General features: G+C 35.0%; 1 protein-coding gene across 1 annotated transcript in view; it reads right to left on the reverse strand.

Annotated features, from left to right (window-relative positions):
* Positions 1-20,847, reverse strand: part of CDH10 (cadherin 10, type 2 (T2-cadherin)) — a 135,142-nt gene that overhangs the window by 64,306 nt on the left and 49,989 nt on the right. Inside the window, exon 2 of the mRNA XM_004678066.1 lies at positions 16,980-17,329. Within this exon, the coding sequence (XP_004678123.1) occupies positions 16,980-17,303 (324 nt within the window). The 5' untranslated portion in view covers positions 17,304-17,329. The remainder of the gene's footprint in view (positions 1-16,979; positions 17,330-20,847) is intronic.

Raw genomic sequence — 20,847 nt, forward strand, 5'->3', positions numbered from 1 at the left:
ATTTGTGTTTGTTTTTAAATCAAGAAAATAAAAGCAAAGCATAAATTTTGAAGAGAGAAAGTGTCAGAATCAGACAAAAGGGATATTAACATTTTCAGACTGGCAACTTAAAATAACTACGATTAATATGCTTAAGGGCCTATGGTTAAGGAGATAGCATGTAAGAACAGATGGACAATATACGCAGAGATACAGAATTCCTAAGAAAGCTAAAAATAATAAAGTAAATGTTAAAAACAAAAATAAAAAGCACTGTAACAAAACTTAAGAATTTCTTTAATGACCTCATAAGTTGACTGGACATGTCTGAGAAACAAAGGAATAAGCCAGAGAATATATTAAAAATTTTGAAATTGAAAATCAAAGAGAAAAAAAAAACTGTAAATACAAAAGCAAAATATCTAGGGCTGTGTAACTACTAAAAATCTTACATATTTTAGTGAGAATACCAAAACAAGAAGAAAGAGAGAAAAAGGATAGACAGAAAGAAAGGAAGAGGGAGGGAAGGAAGAAAGGAAATATTTGAAACAAAATAAGAACTCTCAATCTTCACAAATTAATATCTGATACTGAACTACTGACCTGGGAAGTCCATTGTTAGCAAGAAGGATAACTGTCGGAAGATAACACCCTAAGCATATCGTTTTCAAACTACAGAATATTAAAAAAAGATAAATTTCTGAAAAAAGATTATTAAAGGGATAAAGTCAGAATTTTATCCAATTTCTCCTCAGAAGCATGCAATCCAGAATTCTGCACGTTATAGAATTATCCTTCAAAAGTAAAGGAAATATAAGGATATTTTCAGACAAATGCAAATTTACGGAATTTGTTGTCAGTAAGGCTGCAAATGTTTAAGATGTTCCTTGAAAAGAAAGTTGATAATAATGGTCAGAAACTCAGATCTATGTAAGGTAAGAAACAGTATGAAAGAAGGAATAAACTTAGGTAAAATAAAAACTTGTTCCAATCTTAACAGATAACAGTTTTTTGAAAGTAATACAAAAAACATTTAATTGGTATACTGTATACATATATATGTATATATACATCTCTGTTGTGCAAATGTATGCTTGCATAGAAGCAAAATTAACAAAAACAATAATACAAGGAAAGGACTGGAGGAATTAGGATTATTTTGTTCTTTTTAAATACTCAGACTATGTGCAGGAGGAAGGGTTATTTAAAAACATGCGGATTATCTGTAAATGTGTCATACAAACTCTAAAAGGGTTAATATTGTAAAAAGTTTGGTCAATGTAAGAGAGAAAATGGACTCATAAATATTTAATTAAGAACACAAAAGACAAAAGACTAATGGGGGAAATAGGGGAAAAGAACAAGGGCAGTGAATAGAAAACAGTAATGAATGTTGTAACCATTATTCCATTTACATTCAACATTGCTTTAAAAATAAATGATCTAAATGTACCAGCAAAAAGGTGGAAATTGTCAGAGTAGATCAATAGTCAAAGAGGAAATTTATGATAAATGGAAGATAATCTCATCTATAAAAACACACATAGTCTTTTAATCTCAAAGTAAATAGATGGAGAAAAATACATCATGTGCTCAGCAATCAACTGAAGGAAGAGTAGCTATACTAATTTCCGACAGAGTAGATTTAAATAACAAAAATTATCATGGATGAAAAAGAGCATTACATGATGATAAAGAAGTTGATTCTTCAAGAGGACAATTCCAGTATGCAAAAGCCTAACAACAAAGCATCAAACTGTACAAGGCAAAAGCTGGTGTAATTGCAAGGAGAAATAAAGAAACCCACCTTCACAGTTGGAGACGTAAACATCTGAGGTAGTTGGTGTACTCTTTGCTATTGATATATTGATTTTCCAGGTCTTATCACTGGGCACAAGTAAGGAATATTTGTATATACATATACTATAACAGATATTGACATCATTATATGAACACATAAATAATTAAATAAATATAATGCAATCTATAATACTAATAAATATATATGTGCAAGGTGTTTATATCAAGGACTTGCTTAATAAATATTATTTTGAAATGTTACTCCATGCAACAGGCAAAATAAATACTATTTACTTTTATTATCTTCTAACTGCTAAGAAATTATACAATTAAAATATTTTACATTTCTAATTAGAGCTCAAGTTTTAAGAAGTGTCTAAAGAATAGCTAAAAATGTCTGCTCAGGAAGCTTTTGTACTTCATATATATTCAGTCAAATTTGTTTTGGTACCATTTACATTTTACCAATAAGAATAGACTTCTGTATGGGCCCTCCCTGGTGGCACAGCAGGTTAAACCACAGCACTAAGAAGCTAAAGCTTCTTCAGCATGAGTTTGATCCCTGCCCTGGAGGTGACCACATGGCACGGCAGACCTCTGCTGACCCGCCCGCTGCTCTCCTCAGTTGTGCACATTATTGATCTGCCTGTTCTGCTCACTCTAACTCTGGTGAATCCTCTCCCTGCCCCTGTACCTCTGGCCTGTACCCCAGTTCTGTATGCATAAATAAATAAATCTTAAAAAAAAAAAAAAAAAGAAGAAGAGGCCTCTCTGAAGGCCTTAAATCATTTTACCTTCTCCAAAGGATGTTATGACCTGGTAAGATGTACAGTAATGTGAGGTGAGGAATGCATGCATAGCTGTTGGTTCGGAAGAACTGCTGACAAATTACCTATTTTTTTTTTAAAGATTTATTTATTTATTCATATGGAACTAGGGTACAGGCCAGAAATGTGGAGGGTGAGAGGATTCACCAGAGACAGAGAGAGGAGCAGAGCAGGCAGATCGACGAAGTACACTGCTGAGGGGAGCAGCGGGCGGGTCAGGAGAGGTCTGCCTCGCCATGTGGTCACCTCCGGGGCAGGCGGGAATCGAACTCATGCGGAAGTGGCTTTAGCTTCTCAGTGCTGTGCTTTAACCCGCTGTGCCACCAGAGAGGGCCCAAATTACCTATTTTAATAAATATTTGTCCTTGATTATCTTTTTTTAAAGTTTGATCTAAAGAAAGAAAAAGAGCGGTGTCCATAAACTCATTCTTTTCTTTAGAAGTGTATTATTCAAAATAGAATTTTGCATCAGTAAAGATCCAATTTAAAAGTTTTTAGGGCCTTCCCTGGTGGTGCAAAGGGTTAGGACACAACACTGCAAGCTAGCAACAGCTGCTTCAGTGTGTGTCTGAGCCCCACCCTGGAGGTGACCCACATGGCACAGCAGACCTCTTCTGACCCACCTGCTGCTCCTCTCAGCAGTGTAATCTGTCAGTCCACCTGTTCTGTTCCCCACTCTGTCTCTGGCGAATCCTCTCACTGCCCCTGCACCTCTGGCCTGTACCCCAGTTCTGTATGTCTAAATAAATAAATAAATCTTTAAAAAAAAAAAAAAAAGAAAAATACTCTAAAAAAATTTTTATTGCGGCCCTCCCTGGTGGTGCAGCAGGTCAAAGCACAGTACAGGGAAACTTAAGCCATTTCAGCATGAGTTCAATCCCCGCCTGCCTCAGAGGAGATCTACATGGCGTGGCAGACCTCTCTTGACCCGCCCGCTGCTCCCCTCAGCAGTGTACTTCATCAATCTGCCTGTTCTGTACCCCACTCTGTCTCTGGTGAATTCTCTCACCCTCCGTATCTCTGGCCTGTACCCCAGTTCTGTATGAATAAATAAATAAATCTTTAAAAACAAAAAGTTTTTATTGCAATGCAATCTGTTTCTGCTTTATCATGTCACCCATCATAATCAGGGCTTTACTAATCAGCTGTGGATATATTAAAATTTTATATACTTCCAGGCATTTTATTAGTGACATTCATGACAAACCTTGAGGCTATAGCACAAAGGGAAAGATATTTAGAAGTTGGAAAAAAACAAGATGAAGAAATAAGAAGAGTTTCAATTAAACTGAGAAGATTGATTTAGTGTTAAAAGTCACAGAGTGAGAAAATGAGTCAGAGAATGGAATAAGCAGGGAACTGTGTGACAGAAAAATAAATTATTTTAAGTCAGAGGCCAAGAACGCATTATCATTCAGCTTTGAGTGAAGGTCATTCTAAGAACAATAAAACAATTAAGAAATTGTATGAGAACTGAAATAAGACATTGGTTACAATAGCAGGTAGGCGAGAAGGAAAAGAGATTACTTACATTAATTAAGTATTTACAATATGCCAAAACACATAATGGATTCCATAAATTACTGTATCCAATTCCAACAATATCTTCATGAATAAAAACACTGCAGTACTGTGGTAAATTGGCAAAAACAATTAGTTCTCCCTCCCAGGCGGGAGGTCTGTAGTGGAAGACACATCTTCCAATTTCAGTGGAGTAAACACCACACCACACTCAAAACTACCACCATGGCTTCAGCTGGCACGCAAACCTCCTGAAAGATTACAATGGGCTCTTTCTTGAAAATAGGCATGAGCTCACTGCAGCACAACTTTGCCTCTCTGTCTCTGTAAAAGCAAAGGCCTAATGAAACTCACTAAGTCAGGGAAGGATAGGCTCAAATTTAGACATGATTTTCTGGTTCAAAAATACACAGATTTTTTACAAAGCCAGTTTTCAAGAAAAACAAACAACAACAACAACAAAATGAAACAAAGCACTTGCTTTGCAGGACAAGAAGAGATTTCACTGGCCTAGAAATCAAAATTAATTTGGAGCTTACTAGAACTTGAGAAACTCAACAGCTAAAGGAATAAAGTCAAATATCCTCTGGGCATCTGGAATGGAGTTTTTGAAATGTGCCATAAATTTCAGATAAAGAATAACAATGTAGAGGCTTCTTCACTATCTGAACATAGAGTGTTTTTATTTGGTATGACTTCATAGGTTATTTTTTGGGGTCTGGGAACACTAAAAGCTATTCCACATAATTTAATGGCAACGGGGTTCCCATAATGGAAAGATAACCTACCAAATTATATCACAGAGGAACATTCTACTTTCAGATAATGGGGAAACCTATACAGGAAGTTTTCTCTCTTCTTCCTTAAAACACATAAAAGAATTAGCAGATCAAGAAAGAAAAATACCAGTCTGTCTTTGAAGACGCCAAGTGATAACCTGAGGCTACCCATCCATAGTGCATTTTAAAACAGCAGGAAGAAAGGACACGGAAGAGGAGGATCTAAGAAAAAGTTGACAGAATTCAATTTGAAAAAAATATTTGATATTACAAGGTAAGAAAGCATTTCCTCGTTTAGAAAGCAGGACAATTATGTGGTCTGAAGCCTGAGTAAAGAAGTTCAGGAAGAGAGGATCAGTTCTGACATGTACACAGCAGTATAAAATGCATCAAACAGAAGCGTTCTATTTGCTAGGAGCTATCTGATGATGGGACTGAAAGAAGAGAGAAATCTACATTTTTAGTAATTCTAGACTTACCAAACTGAGTTGCCTACATAGAAGTAAAACCCCACAACCAAAACTTTGCCTCTTATTCACATCACACTCACATCTAGTTCTTCTCTTTCTCTCACATACACACATAAGCAGATTCCAATCCTGAATCTTGACCCTCTACATATCGCCTTAAAATAACAGGACCAGGACATTGTGTTCAGTCATAAATAAAGTGGGACCCAAACAGAATCTGTGTAATTTATACTGAAATAATTAAAAAGCAAGCAGAAAACATAATGAACAGATAGTTATAACCAATATTGTCATTAGGAAATTCTGATGGAACAGACATGAAATGTTTTGCTTTGTTTTATAGGGTAAATATAATATCTATGGAATTCCAAAGTACCATATAAGTGCTGATGCAGGTTAATGGCAAACTGTTAAAAAAAAAAAAGTAGTAGCTGGAATATTTATTTCTAGGTAATAAGTCAAAATAGTGACATAAACATGGTAGGAGATATTACAATAAGACAGAAGGGGGTACCAAACCCCCTGAAGAATGCAATAAAAAATTAGAAAAACAAAATTAAGTAGAAAGGAAGGCAGTTTTGAAAACAACAATAAGACATCAGAATTTGCTAGCAAACATACTAAATAGGAATAAACACTACACCAAGCAAATGTATTAGACTAAAGCAAGCAAAATGTATTAGAAATAAAAAGATACAGTTTAACAAGATAAAAAAAAAAATCACAGGATTCTATCAATAGATGAAGAAATACTGATAAAATCCAACACCCATTTCTGTTAAAGACTCTTAATACCCAAGGAATAGAGGGGCATTTCATCAATATAATAAAGCATATCTATAAAGTTCTACAGCTACCATCATACTTAATGATCCGATTCTCATGATTTCCCATTTGAATTAGGTACAGTGCAAAGATAATTCCTCCCATTATCCTTTTAACCAGCATAATAGTTATGCTGGTTAAAAGGATAATGATGTCTAGCTAGTGTAGTAAGACATGAAAGAAAATAAAGGGTGTATAGATTGGTAATGAAGAAATAAAATGATTTCCATTCACAAAAAATGGCATGAAAATCTATGTAGAAAATCCAAAAGAATCAATAAAAAAATAAATACCAATCTTGGAATTAATAAGTGACTATAGCAATATTCTAGGTATGAGATTAATATACAAGTCAATAATGTGTTGCTAGGTTTTGTGGATGAGGAAAGATGAAGAGTCACAGAGCATTGTCAGAGCAATGAAGTAGTCTGTGTGATTCCATAGTAATGGCACATTGTTCACACCTAGAGAAGGTACACCATCAAGAATGAACTCTAAGGTGAACTATGATTCCTGGGAGCCCATCTAACAGGGATGTTCATAACAGGAAGATGCCTATGCGTAGAGCAAAGATAGATGTGCGAGTTTGTGATTACTCTAAGCTTGCTCTGGAGCTTGACTTAAGAGAGACACTTAAAATATAAAATTCAAAGGGATCAGTAGTAAGAGAAACTACAGTGGGTATTATGTTTTAATGCAGTAATCATAGCTATCATCAGGAATAGGACAAACTGAAATCTTATGCGTCCTGAGAGACCAATGAGAAAAATAGCATCAATTATATGATCTCCTGCAAAAGATGCATAACTGAAATCTCATCATGAGAAAACATGAGATAAAGCCAAATTGAAAGACATGCTAAAAATAAATGCTCTTTCATCTTCAAAACTATCAGTCATGAAATCCAAGCAAGATTGAGAACTTTATTAGAATACAGAAGGAAACCAAAGATGAATGACCACTCAATGCCATGTCTTTTGTCCATTAAAGACACTATTAGAACTCTCCGTGACTGAATGGGATCTGAGCCAAGGACTGAAATGTGCCAATGTTATTTTCTTGATTTTGATACTTGTGTTTTGGCCATGCAAGAGCATGGCTTTGTTTGAGGGAAATCAACACCAAATTATTTAGTTGTGAAAGGTAAAGATTTATAGAAAAAAACAAAAGTGATTTTCAAGAGGAACATCAGTACACAGACTATGTGTCTATGGCGGGGGGAGGGTGTTTAAAAAAAAAATAATTTAGCTTCATAATAATAATCAAATAACTCATTTAGGAATACATACTCAAATTGTAAATGACAATTTACATACTTACATACAATGTAAATGGGTGAATCTATATCTGCACTTATAATAAAACTCTTCTTCAGACATTGTAGAGAAGTTATTTGCAAAAGAAGTTATGTTAAAAAACATTAAAGGGCCCTCCCTGCTGGCGCAGCGGGTTAAAGCACAGCACTAAGAAGGTAAAACCACTTCCGCATGAGTTCGAAACCCGCCTGCCCAGGAGGTGACCACATGGCCAGGCAGACCTCTCCTGACCCCCCTCCGCCGCTCCCCTTAGCAGTGTATGGTGAATCCTCTTGCCACCCATTAGCCTCTGGCCTGTACCCCAGTTCTGAATGCCCAAATAAATAAATCTTAAAAAAAAAAAAAACATTTAAAATACTGCAGGAGAGATAACCAATGGGTCTATGAAAGAAACAAAGACAAGATACCAAAACAAAATCTATTGAAACGTAGAAGCCTTTATCAGGCAGTGGCACAACAAATCACAAATCTGCTTTTTCTTTTCTTTATTTTTTTCTAAGATTAATGTATTTATGCATACTAGGGTACAAGCCAGAGTTGCAGGGGTGAGAGGATTCACCATGGACAGAGTAGGAGCAGAACAGGTAGATCTACTGAAATACACTGCTGAGGGAGGGGGGAAGTGGTCGGGTCAGGAGAGGTCTGCAGTGCCATGTGAGTCACCTCCAGGTCTGGGGATCAAAGTTAGGCTGCAGTGGCTGGGGAAGCCACATAGTGCTGTGCCTCAACCCTTTGCAGCATTATGGAGAGCCCTGTTTTTGTTTGTTTGTTTGTTTGTTTTCTAATAGTATGTTTATAGGGGGGAAGTGACTTTGAGGTTGGGATAACAGGTACTCAAAGTCAAAACTGTAGACTTAACACACCAAGATGAAACCAGTTGCTCATGAGAGAAAAACTGCCTTACTAAAAGCAAAATGAGAGGAATAAAGGAAAGAAAATGTGTAAGCAAGTAAAGGCAAAGAAAAAGCAAAAACAGCAATGTGAGGTTATAGGCATGTGTTGACCTTCACTAATATTTTGAGCCAGATTAAGAACGAATAAGTAAACCAGAAAACACTAGGATAAAAATTTTAAAGCAGTCAGATAAAAACATGCTATCCTCATGGAAACCATAAAATGCCTGGAAGCAAAGATGGGCAAAACACTACATGACATACACTTCAGTAACATCTTCGAACATACAGCACCCAATGCAATTATAGTGAAGGCAAGGATAAGTAGTTGGGACTACATCAAGTTAAAAAGCTTCTGTACAGCAAGAGACATTACAAAAAACAGTCATCCCACTGACTGGGGAAAAAAATTCTCACACAAAACTAGCGATAAAGGATTGACCATATAGTTATACAAAGAACTGATGAATCTCAACAAAAATAAACAACCCCATCAAAAAATGGGCAGAAGAGCTACAAAGACACTTCTCCAAAGAGAAAATGAAGATGGCCAACAAGCATATGAAAAAATGTTCAACATCACTTGCAATAAGGGAGATGCAAATTAAAACCACAATGAGATACCACCTCACCCCAGTAAGAATGGCACATCTTCAAACAAATGTTGGTGAGGATGTGGAGAAAAAGGAACTCTCTTGCACTGCTGGTGTGAATGCAAACTAGTACAACCACTATGGAAAACTATTTGGAGGTTCCTCATGCTTCTAAACATGGAGCTTCCATATAACCCTGCAATCCCATTCCTAGGTATCTACCCAAAAGACAGAAAAATACTGATTCAAAAAGATACCTGCACCCCATGTTTATTGCTGCTTTATTTACAATTGGAAATAGCCCAAATGCCCAAAAGTGGATGACTGGGTTAAAAAGAAGTACTTATACACAATGTACTATTACTCAGTATCAAATAAATAAATAAATAAATAAACAAACACATGCCTTTTGCAGCAACATGGATGGAGCTGGAGAAGATGTTGCTTAGCGAAATAAGCCAGAAAGAAATGGAAAAATACCGGATGATTTCACTCATATGAGGATTATAACGGATAAGGTAAGAAAATAATGACAATAATGAACCGCTATATACCAGAGACATTTTATGGGGTGTAGTGGTGAATAGGATAAAAAACAGTGGGGGGAGGGAAATGCACTAGACTATGGTTATGACACATGGGTGATTTGGTGAAAAGAAGCCCAAGGGGATTGCAACTGAGATGGAAAAATGCACAAAATGATGTAAAAATAAACTATTATATTATTAATTTTTTTTAAAAAAAATGCTATGTTCAAAGGAGAGGCAGATTGTCACCTGATTTCTCAACAGCAACACCACATTAATAATCCAGGAGACAGAAATGCTACCTGAAGCAGCTGTCATTCCTGAATTATAGACTTGCACAAATCAACTTTTTAATACAGAGCCAACATCATCTTCAGATAAAGTAGAAAATATTATCCCCAGCTGCATACTAATAAATATAATAATTTCAAGACAAAAGGAAGTGATTTCTGATTGAATGTCCCAGAAATGAAGACTGAAAAGTATTAAAAAATGAATGATTGAAACAAACAGGAGTGTGAAAATCATTGGTAATATAATTTATATAGGAGTTGAATAGTGCTGGTAGATTCTATGGTTCTTCTACAATCTAGTTCTCTGTGTAACATTATAGATGAAAGGAACTCAGATAAAACAAATTTAGCTACATGAAAATTTGTCAAGTTATTAAAACAATATGCCCACTCTGTATCATGCTAAAATATAATGAAAATATCAAGCACTGTTTAAAGTACTCTAATCTTTCTTTTTTATATAATTAAGCTGCTTAATTTTCTAATCTTTTAAATCATAGTTCACTCTACTATCGTCTCTATACCATATCCTTTCCTGTTTTCTTTTTTATAAAACAGTTTTACAATCATGTAAAGTTACTCTTTTCTCATGAGCTACGGAGACGTCATATGTACTGAAACCCACTATTTAGTAACAGCTTACCAAACCTGTGCCAAGATAGCAAAATGAAAGTTCACAGCTAGCCACAGAAAGAGAAAGGAACACTACAAATAACAAATTGGCCCAAAGAAAGAATAAAAAGGGGGAAGGTGAAAAACAGCAACAGATGCTATAAACAGAAAATAAACAGCAAATGAAAGATTTTGATGTAAATACATGAATAAAAATAAATTTAATAAATACCCTACTGTGTTGTTTAGAAATGAAGCTAAGCATTTTGAAGTTTCACCAGGAAGTTTTCTCCACCAGCGTGAAGATCAGTTGTAAAAGTAGGGAATATTTTTAGGTAAAATTTTGATAGTCCTTCCAGCAAATTTGAAACAAAGGGTTGACCTTCATTATCTCCTTCAACTTCAGTCTGTTTTTAGGTGTTTGTTTCCATCTCTCTTGAATTAAGACATTTTGTCTACTACAGACCTGAGACGTGCAGCCAAGTAAAGGCGGAAGATCACAAGGGATGGTGACAGAGCTTGGGCAGTGTGGTAGTGGTAGGATAATTATGGGGACCTCTCTTTAGGGGAGAAATCACATATGGTACAAACATGAGCAATGATGTCAGAAAATAAAAATGATATTTGTCTAAAAATTTAAAAATATGTGTACATTGAAATTAAAAATATTAAATTAATCAACATAGGCTATATTTCTTTAAAACATTTGGTGCTTATTAAAATATAAATTTGATGGGGTTCAGCAATCTTCTCAGTTTCTTAGACATTATAGTGGCCTCAAAGAAATTTGCATTATTCACTTACTAAATGAATGAATGATTGTTAATGAACAGAGAGGCATATTCACTTCATTGTAAATAGCGGTTGCTTTCTATTGTGTAACATTCTTTCCCGTAACTAAAATATTCTTCCCAGTCACATTTTCATGTGCTTTCACAACTTGGATAGCTGTTAAGACAGTGCAAAGTTTTAGCTTAGGTTAAAGATATCTTATTTTTTTTTTTCAATTGAGGCAGCATTGTTTGACAGTGCTGTATATGACTTAGAAGTGAAAAAGCATATCAACCACATCAACCACGCACCCATATCTTCCTACCCACTCTACTCTACCCCCTCATGATTATTCTCAGGTAACCCCAATTCTGATTTCTAGGGTTTGTTACTGATTGTCTGACCCTCTGTTTCATTTCTGAATATTCACTGGTAAGTGACATAATCCGGTGTGTCTTTCTCTTTCTGAATTCTTAGCCTATCATAATGCCCTCCGAGTTCCATCCATATTGTCACAAATAGCAAGAAATATCCCATGTGTATGCATATCACATCTTCTCAATCCACTCATCTGTCTTTCAGCACGTAGGTTGTTTCGGTAACTTGGTTACTGTAAACAGAGCTGCATTGAACATAGTGCATAAATCCCTTCAAGTATGTTTTCACATTCTTTGAGCAGTAAAAAAGACATGGAATTGCAGGGTCATATGGTAGAACTGTATTTAATATTTTGATAAATCTCCATACTATTCTCTATAGGGTCTGGATGAGTTAACATTCCCACCAGTGTATAAGGGTTACTTTTTCTCCAGCGACTTCCCAACACTTACTGAAATGGGCAATTCTGAGGCGCTCCCTGGTGGCCACTGAGTTAAGTGCAGCGCTCTGAGTGAGATCCTCCGCCAGGGAGCTGACCCACGTGGCACAACAGACCTCTCCTGCCTTCCCACTGCTCCCCTCAGCAGTGTACTTCAGTCAGTCTGCCTGTTCTGTCTCTGGTGAGTCCTCTCACCCCCACCACATCTGACCTGTACCCCAATTCTTGTATGCATAAATAAATTAGTCTTTAAAAAAAAAAAAGAAAAGAAACAGGCAATCTTCACAGGTGTGAGGTGCTGTCTCATTGTGGCATCATTCGCATTTCCCTGACAACAAAAAAGGATGAAGAGTTTTTTTTTTTTATGTTCCTTGGCCATCTGTATGTATTCTTTGGAGAAATGCCTGTTTAGCTCTTCTGCCCAATTTTTGATTGGGTTTTTTATTTTCTTTTTGTTGGGTTATATAAGTTCTTTGTAAATCTTGGATATCAGTCCCTTGTCAGATGACTGGTGTGCAAATATTTTCTCACATTCAGTTTGGTGTGTTTTTATTTTACTGATAGTTTCTTTCATAGAAAGAAATATTTTTAGCTTGATATAGTCCCAATTGTTTATATTCTCTTTTGTTTCTTTTGCTGTCATTGATGAAGCCACAAAGTCATCACTGAAGATTATGCCGTGGAGTGCTTTGTTTCTGTTTTCTTCACTGTATTTTATGGTTTCCAAGTTTTTAATTGGTTGATTATTGTGTATGGTGTGAGCTAGCAGTCTAGTTTTTGTTTTTTCTGTTTTTTTTATGGGTTTCCTTTTGCTTTCTGGATTGTTATCCAATTGATCCTAGGCTTATCTTTGAAGTTCAGAGGCATATTCTAGAGACAGCAGAAAGCTGGGCTTTGTTTTCTGATCTAGCCAGTTGCTGTGTTTTTTGATTGGTGAGTTCAGTCCACTATATGCAGGGTTATTATAGGGTCTGCTGTCACCATTTTGTCCTTAGCTTTCTGGGTCTCTCTCTTTCCTGATTTTGTTGTTTAGTGAGTGATCATTTCGACTTAGATAGGAGAGCTCCTTTCAATATTTTTTGTAGGGGGAGATACAGTGTTGGCAAAATCCTTCAGCTTTTGTCTGTCTGAAAAGGCCTTTATTTCCACATGGGATGGAAAGTCGTATAAGGTAGATAATTCTTGCCTGCTTATACTTCGAATATATGATTCAATTCTTTCTGTGCCCCATAGTGTTTCCTCAGAGAAGTCAGATATAAGTCTAAATGAAGGTACTTTTATAAGTTTATGATTCTTTTCCCACATGATTCTTTTTATCGATTATATTATTATTTCTTTGTCTTGAACTCTTGGAAATCTTGCAACTATGTGTTTTGCTCTCATTGCATCTAGGTCATCAGGTGTTATCAGCTTCAGGGATTTGTATAATTAGTTTCTCCTCCAAGTCTGGGAAGTTTTCCCCCGTTGTTTCTTTGAATAAGCTCTCTGTTCCCTTCTCTCTCTCTTGCCCTTCTAGAATATTTTTTATTATGTTGTTTTTACTAAGGGAGGGAGGGAGAGAGGAAGGGAGGGAGGGAAAGAAGGAAGGAAGGAAGGACTGAATCTAGGTATACACTGGAATGACCTGTTGGTTCATACAGAACCCTAAATTGCTACACCTTCTTGCTTGCCTATACATTTGCATTTCTAGGTAAAATTAATTATTATTCTTTAGAGTACTTTCTCATTTACCTCTGCAATAGTCCTGGTCTAATCCACAGCCTCTCTTCTAGGAAGTTCTCTATCTCTGTTTTGTTAGGTGAATATCAAAGGCCATGTCCATTAGCTTTGCTTTTCTCTGTCTCTCTGCAGAAGCTTCACTCTTACAGATACAGATCAATCCATTCATGACTCAAAACTCTATCCTGACTCTTCTGGAACCAGTATAATCAAGCACAGAAGAAACTAGATTTAACTTTAAGCTTATGGTGCCCTTTTGTAAATAGCAACCTAACTGGTGTCATAGAAAACTGAAAAAACTCAGTGGTTTTGAAATTCTGGGGGGTATTTGGAAGACATAACACTGAACTGAGAAGTTCACTGGTAATACTTAATCTAAACAGCAGCTAAAATAAGAAATGTTCCTTTATAAAAATGTCTATAATAGCACACATTCTAAAAACTCAACTTCCTACTTGATAAAATAACTTACTGGGCTGAGATTTAACATCTTAATTTAAAATTCTAAATTTAATAGTTTTATGTAATGTATAAATGCATAAAATATAGCTTTAAATGTGAAGTTAGTGAAGTAACTTTACTAACGAGGGAATCTGGAATTTACATAAATTGGCCTTTGCCTATTTTAGATGTAAGGAGGAACTCAAATGTCTGTATATTATATCACAACAAAATCAGTTCATTTTATATATTGAGCATATAAACCAGAGACTTAAATAATTTTCTTCATTTTAACTTTTATTGACAATTACTAGGAGTCATGAAATGCTTTTATCCAGTTGCTAAAACACACACACACACACACACACACACACAAAAGGTAAAAAAATGATGATAATTTAAGCTTATATAACTTGAATTAAATAAATTAAGAATTTAACTGCACATCTAAATATTTAAGAGCACACTTCAGAAAATTTTTGAAACTGTTCCCTCCTTTTCTATTCTTTCATAAGAAGCAACAAAACTCAACTATATAGATATATTCTGAGTACTAGAAACTGATAAGCAAACACAGTAACATATATCCCACATTTTCTTTCTTTACTGAAAAGAACATCAATCTTCAGTACAATGGGGACAAAATTTTATTGAATACATAATTATCCACCATATCTAAGAAGTAAAATGAGAGATTTTGATAGAAATTCATGACACCATCATAATAATTTCCCAAGTTTCATTGCCATTACAAATGCACCTGTTCTGATACATTATATTTGGATACATTCTACAGAGCAACTTTAGTGAACTATAATATACTTTTATCTCCAGAGATTTCTTTCAATTTTTGCTAAAAGTCATTCACTCAACTTTCACATAATCTTCATTACAAGAGGATTATGTGTTAAATGGCCTATATTTGAAAAATGATGGATTGAAATGTAGAATATAAATATTTTAAGGTCTTCCCTGACAAACAGAAGTTGAAGAATTTTGTAAATAGTAGATCTCTCTTACAAAAAATACGGAAAAGAGCTCTATAAAAACAAGAAAAACACACACACACACACACACCACAGTTACAAGAAAATAAGTAGAATGCTACTGCCAAAGACGAAATGACTTTTTGTTAAGGCTTTGCTATTTCAAACCATGTACAGGTGATTTTGCAGTTCCATCAGAGTATTTGAAGTTCTAACAAGCATATTTTGAAAAAGTATTCTTCTTGAATATTGTTTTGTTTTAATGTTACAGTGAACTTTTAGGTTGTAAACATATTTTCCCTATGTAATTGCTGGCCAAAATATCGATAGATACATACCTTCCATTTATTTTGAGAATTAGAAGCCAAGAGATGGTCTGAATAAAAAAATTTACAAGGGGTCTGCAGGGTATTTAAAATTACTTTTTCAAATACTTTTCTACTTTAAAATGTTTTTATTACCTTTTGCTTGAGGATTAGTATAAAATGTTCTTACAAATTCTATTATAGATTGAATTTTCTTTTTGCAGTTTTTACATAGAAGAGAAACAATGTCTATATTCATCCAAAAGTTCAGTTGTTCTCGCCTTAGGAATCTCCATAATTATTTAGTCTAAAGGATCTATACCAGTGTCAACCAAGTCATTACATTTTATTTTCTTCCCAAACTTTTTCTAACTAAAGTTATCTACTGCATTTATTTGTTTCATTTTTCAATCCTTTTTATGGCTGCAGTTAAAACAGTTAAATTGAAAAATAACTTCATAAAAATATCCCGCCTGTGCTTTCCATGGTGGTGCAGTGGGTTAAAGCAGCATATTATGGAGCTCTGCAAAGCCATGTCGGCACCAGTTCGCTCCTGGGCCAGGAAGGTGACCCACATGGCGCGGCAGACCTCTCCTGACCCGCCCGCTGCTCCCCTAAGCAGTGGACTTCATCACTCTGCCTGTTCTGCTCCCCACTATGTCCCTGGTGAATCTTCTCACTGACCCTGCACCTCGGACCTGTGCCCCAATTCTAGTAAGACAACCGAGTATGACAGGCAGATTACTTGATATTCACCTCTGTAACCCTTTGTTTTGGGAAGTAAAGAAAGGGAACACGTGCTATCCTGTGCATAAGAAAATTCTGAAAGGTCTATATTATGCTTCTATCATTCAAAAAGGAAAAGGAAGTTATACCAAATAGATTGTGGTTTATAATATACTTGAATGATTTAGGGAAAAATGTTTTTTGGTTACTGACTGCTGAACATAGAAATGCTCTGAGTTCATTATTGGTTAGCTTGGTTTCTTCCTGCCATGGCAGTGACAATTTATTCACTCAGTTGTCTCTTATTTTTCCCATCTTTCTATTTTTTTTCTCAATGGGTTTTTGAATGCCATATTGTATAATGTAGTTAAATAAAAGTATTATTTTTAAAAGTATATGAATCTATAATATATATAGCACAGATATTTAATATATAATATTATTTTATATATTTGTATTATGTTATATATTTATATATTTATTGTATATAATATATGATATATCTATATATATAAGCCACTCATAATAATCATAGTTTTACAATTTAGTAGGTAGAACCCATTCTAGCAAGTTAATTCTTATATTTACAATACTATATTTATCCCACAGTTTTTTTTTTTTTTCAAAATACAATTTGCATCCCATCTACAAAAATTGTTTTAGGGTGTCTATCAAATAAAATTTGTAAAGACTAACTGCCATGGTGATTTTCAAATTTTCCTTCCTAAAAGACCAAAAAGGAAAGAATAAAAAGTTTTTCCAATTCAATGAAGACTTACCTTGCCGACATATTGATAATCAGATCCTGTATATTCCTCCAGTAAGAAAAATTGATTCCACATCCAACCACGTTTTTGACGATGCAGAATTTTGCCATCACTCCTCGGTACACGGGTACCTAAAATTCTTTGCTGGGGCACAGGAGTCCTTCTGAACACCATTTCGGGAGAGCAGAAATGTGGCAGGCATACCCAGAGTAGAAACAGTAGCAAAAATTGATACACTGTCATAGTTTGGTTTTTGACAATTCTCAGTGTGGATGAAGAGACAGAAGTCCTGTTGTGTTGAGATGGCTGCTTTTCAACTGGTTTCCAACATTTCATCAATGTTTGGGACACGTTTTCAAAAGCTTCAAACAAAAGAAATAAATGAAAAAAAAGTCAGTTGACAACTTTATGAATGTCTCATGTCATTTTAAATTTAAAGTGACAAGGGTTTATTACTAATAGAAGCCAAAATATTTACTTTCCTTCTTTTACATAATAAAATGATTAGTTTCAGGAAACATTGCTTGTCAAGTAACATGTCTACAGTTTAAGACATGATAATTGTAAATAATTTCTTTCAAACAAATTCTAAGGAAAAGATACATTTAAACATTGGATTCTTTTTTCTTTTGACACTTCAACAGCTTTCAGGAATTATAATCCCTATAAAGTGTAAAGATGTTGTTAATTTTGCAAGACTTTTCCAGAGTAATTTAGCATGAATTAAATTTTTGAAAGCAATTTAGTGATATAAATAAACTATAAAAACAGGAAACATGCATCTGTTGTACAGCATAATGATATTTAAATGTTTTTTTAAAGCAATATAATTTCTTCCAACAGTGCTGTTCAAAGGTAGACATAAAACCAAAAACAAAAAGAGAACAGTCTTGGAAGACCTGTCCTCTCTTCTCTCTTAGGTCGATCTGTGGATCCCCTTGAGTTTTCTAAAGGGGGATATGACCTCCACTAGAGTAAATCAATATGAAATACAATTAGTACCACTGAGTAGAGGGATTTATCCATGCGGTCACGTGTGCCTTTGACACATCACATGCCATCTTGTCCACTTCTGGCCACAGCCACTGCCACTGCCACTAAGCCCTCTTTGCAAGTATTTTCTCAACAAAATGTCCCAGGCAACCCCATAACAATGTAAATCAGATTATGTCACTTCTCAATACTTCAATGGTTTCTCATGTTACTTTGATCAAATCCAAATTCTCACAAGAATCTGTAACTCTGCTCCCTCTTTTTTGACAGCTGGTCAATCCCTGACCTCATGTTTTAATTCAATCACCCACCTCACTATCCCACAGTGACTCCTCAACTGAACTGTTCTCCTTGCCTCAGCTTACAGGCACTTGCTAAGCTCCTTTTCTCGACCAGAACAGCTGTTCCCTCTTCCTGGAATGTTCTTCCTCTAGGCACCCACTTAGGAGGATGTCTTTCTTTCATGTCTCTCTCGAAATGCAACCTAACATTATAAGCATGCTGGTGGTATATATTCTTTGTCCTTGCTTTAATTCCATGATGGAAGGGAATTTTGCTCTTTCTTTGCTGCTGTGTTTACAGTGCCTAGACCAGACTCATGCACACAATAGATGTTCAAAAAATAGACTGAATAAATGCACCAATTGATTCAGAAGCTTAGTACTATCTATACCTGTGTGTGTGTATGCAGGTCGACGCACACACTAACAATTATGCATGGAAACACTTATTTTTAAATTGTAATTTTATTCCTCATTTATTATTAACATGTACTTTTCACATGTGTTCTAATTATTGAGCTCTTGGTTAGCTCTGACTCTAAGATACAATATTTGCTATAAAAATTGGTTTGGGCCCCCCAAAATTGAGGTTCCGCCTGGGCAATATGGCAACACCTTCAGAAGTACTCCAGCATTTACAGTGATGCTTTTATCTACCGTAATGTGAAAGCAATCTGTTTACTTGTTGTTGCTTTATTATTAAGAAGATTTAAAGGTTAATGCAAACTTGCTTTGGAAACAAGATTAATGGTGGAACAGTATTTCCTTGGAGTATATTAAATGACAGCTGAGCTCTCTGTAGCAAGTGAAGCATTCAACATGATAGATGTAAACTGCATTAAAATACGCCATGGAATGCTATACTTTGAGTATAGAAATTATCTGATGCATAAAATGATTTTACATTACAAAGCAGTTACTTTACAGAAACTCAAAGTGATTGGATTCTCAGGGAACGTTTACCAAAATATGTTAGCCTTTTTACTTATCAGGACATACTAGAAGCTGTTCTCTAGAAATATATTCTACTTCTAAGAGTTAGGAGTTTGTACAATTGAGAGTTTCTTCTATGAAAGCTTTACAATTTGTTGAAGCAAGACCCACTCTCATTTCACTTTCTTTTTATTTCAAATAGAAGCTGGCAACTCTATGCTATTTTGGTGACCATTTTTAATATAACTATTTTTAATTTTAGAAGCCTAAGTACCATATTTTAGAGGAGTAATGGAGATATTCTCTATAAAAGTTTTCGGTAGGCAATTGGGGTCTACATGGGATTTTTTTATTTGTAGCTCAAATTTCTCTTATTTATTGATACATTTTCTGAAGAATTTATAGTAAAGGGTATCGTTAAATACTGACTTAAGATAATTGAAATACATTTCAATATAATTTACACAAATGTTATTTGATAGAAACATTTCAAACTATTCAAGATTAAATGACATCTGAGATGCAAAATTTTGTCGCTTTTATTAAATTGATTGATGTAATTTCTTCTTTAATCAGTTGGAATTTTGATGACATATATATATAAATCTTTGCCTAACTTGAAGTCCAGAAAGATTTTTATTTATGCTTTCTTTTGAAAGTTTGATAATTTTAGTTCTTACATTTAGACTACTGTCCAATTTGAAACAAGTTTTATATGTGGCCCATGATATGGAGATTTTCATTTTATATATGAATATTCAAATGTTCAGTATCATTTGCTTAAAACACCATCCTCTTTCTCCACTGAAGTACCTTTGTGTTAAGTTTATTTTTAGACTCTCTATTCCATTGATCTATTTATATATTTTTATAGTTAATAATACACTGTCTTGATTGTTTTAAAACATAATTCTTAAAATCAGATCATGCTAATTGATTTTAATTTTCTTTTAAAATGTGATGAACACATTCTAGGTATTTTACATTTTCCATATAAATTTTATAATTACCTTCCAATTTAAGTGTAAAACCAGATGGAAATTTTGATTGACATTTGCATCGTCTCTTTAGATGAATTTTGGGAAAACTAACATCAGAGTAAGCTGACTCTCCTTAACTATGAACACTGCGTATCTATCTCTCCCACCTCAGGAGACAAATATGTCAGAACCAGACATGACAGAGATGTTGTAATTATAGAGCAGGAATTTTAAATGACTAATAAACATGATACATGAACTAATTCAGGATGTAACAGCATGCAAGGATATATGGACAATGTATGCAGAAATGGAAATCCTAAGAAAGAACTAAAAATAAATTCAAGATCTAAAAAGCATTGTAACAGCAAAAATATGTCTTTGATGGGCTCATTCGTAGACCCAACAAGGTTGAATAAAGTATCACTGAGCAGGGTCCTCCCTGGTGGCGCAACAGATTAAAGCACAGCAGTAGGAAGCTATCCATAGCCACTGCAGCACAAGTTGACCCCTGGTCAGGGAGCTACTCACACGATGCAGCAAACCTGACCTGCCCACTGCTCCCCTCAGGACAGTGTCCCCCTGTTCTCATCCCCACTCTCTGTCTGGTGAATCCTCTCACCCCCTGGATCTCTGGCCTACATTCCAGTTCTTGTATGCATACATAAATAAGTCTTTAAAAAAATTACTGAG

This window comes from Condylura cristata, unplaced genomic scaffold (assembly GCF_000260355.1).
Source record: "Condylura cristata isolate star-nosed mole 26May11 unplaced genomic scaffold, ConCri1.0 scaffold00007, whole genome shotgun sequence".
Taxonomy (NCBI): domain Eukaryota; kingdom Metazoa; phylum Chordata; class Mammalia; order Eulipotyphla; family Talpidae; genus Condylura; species Condylura cristata.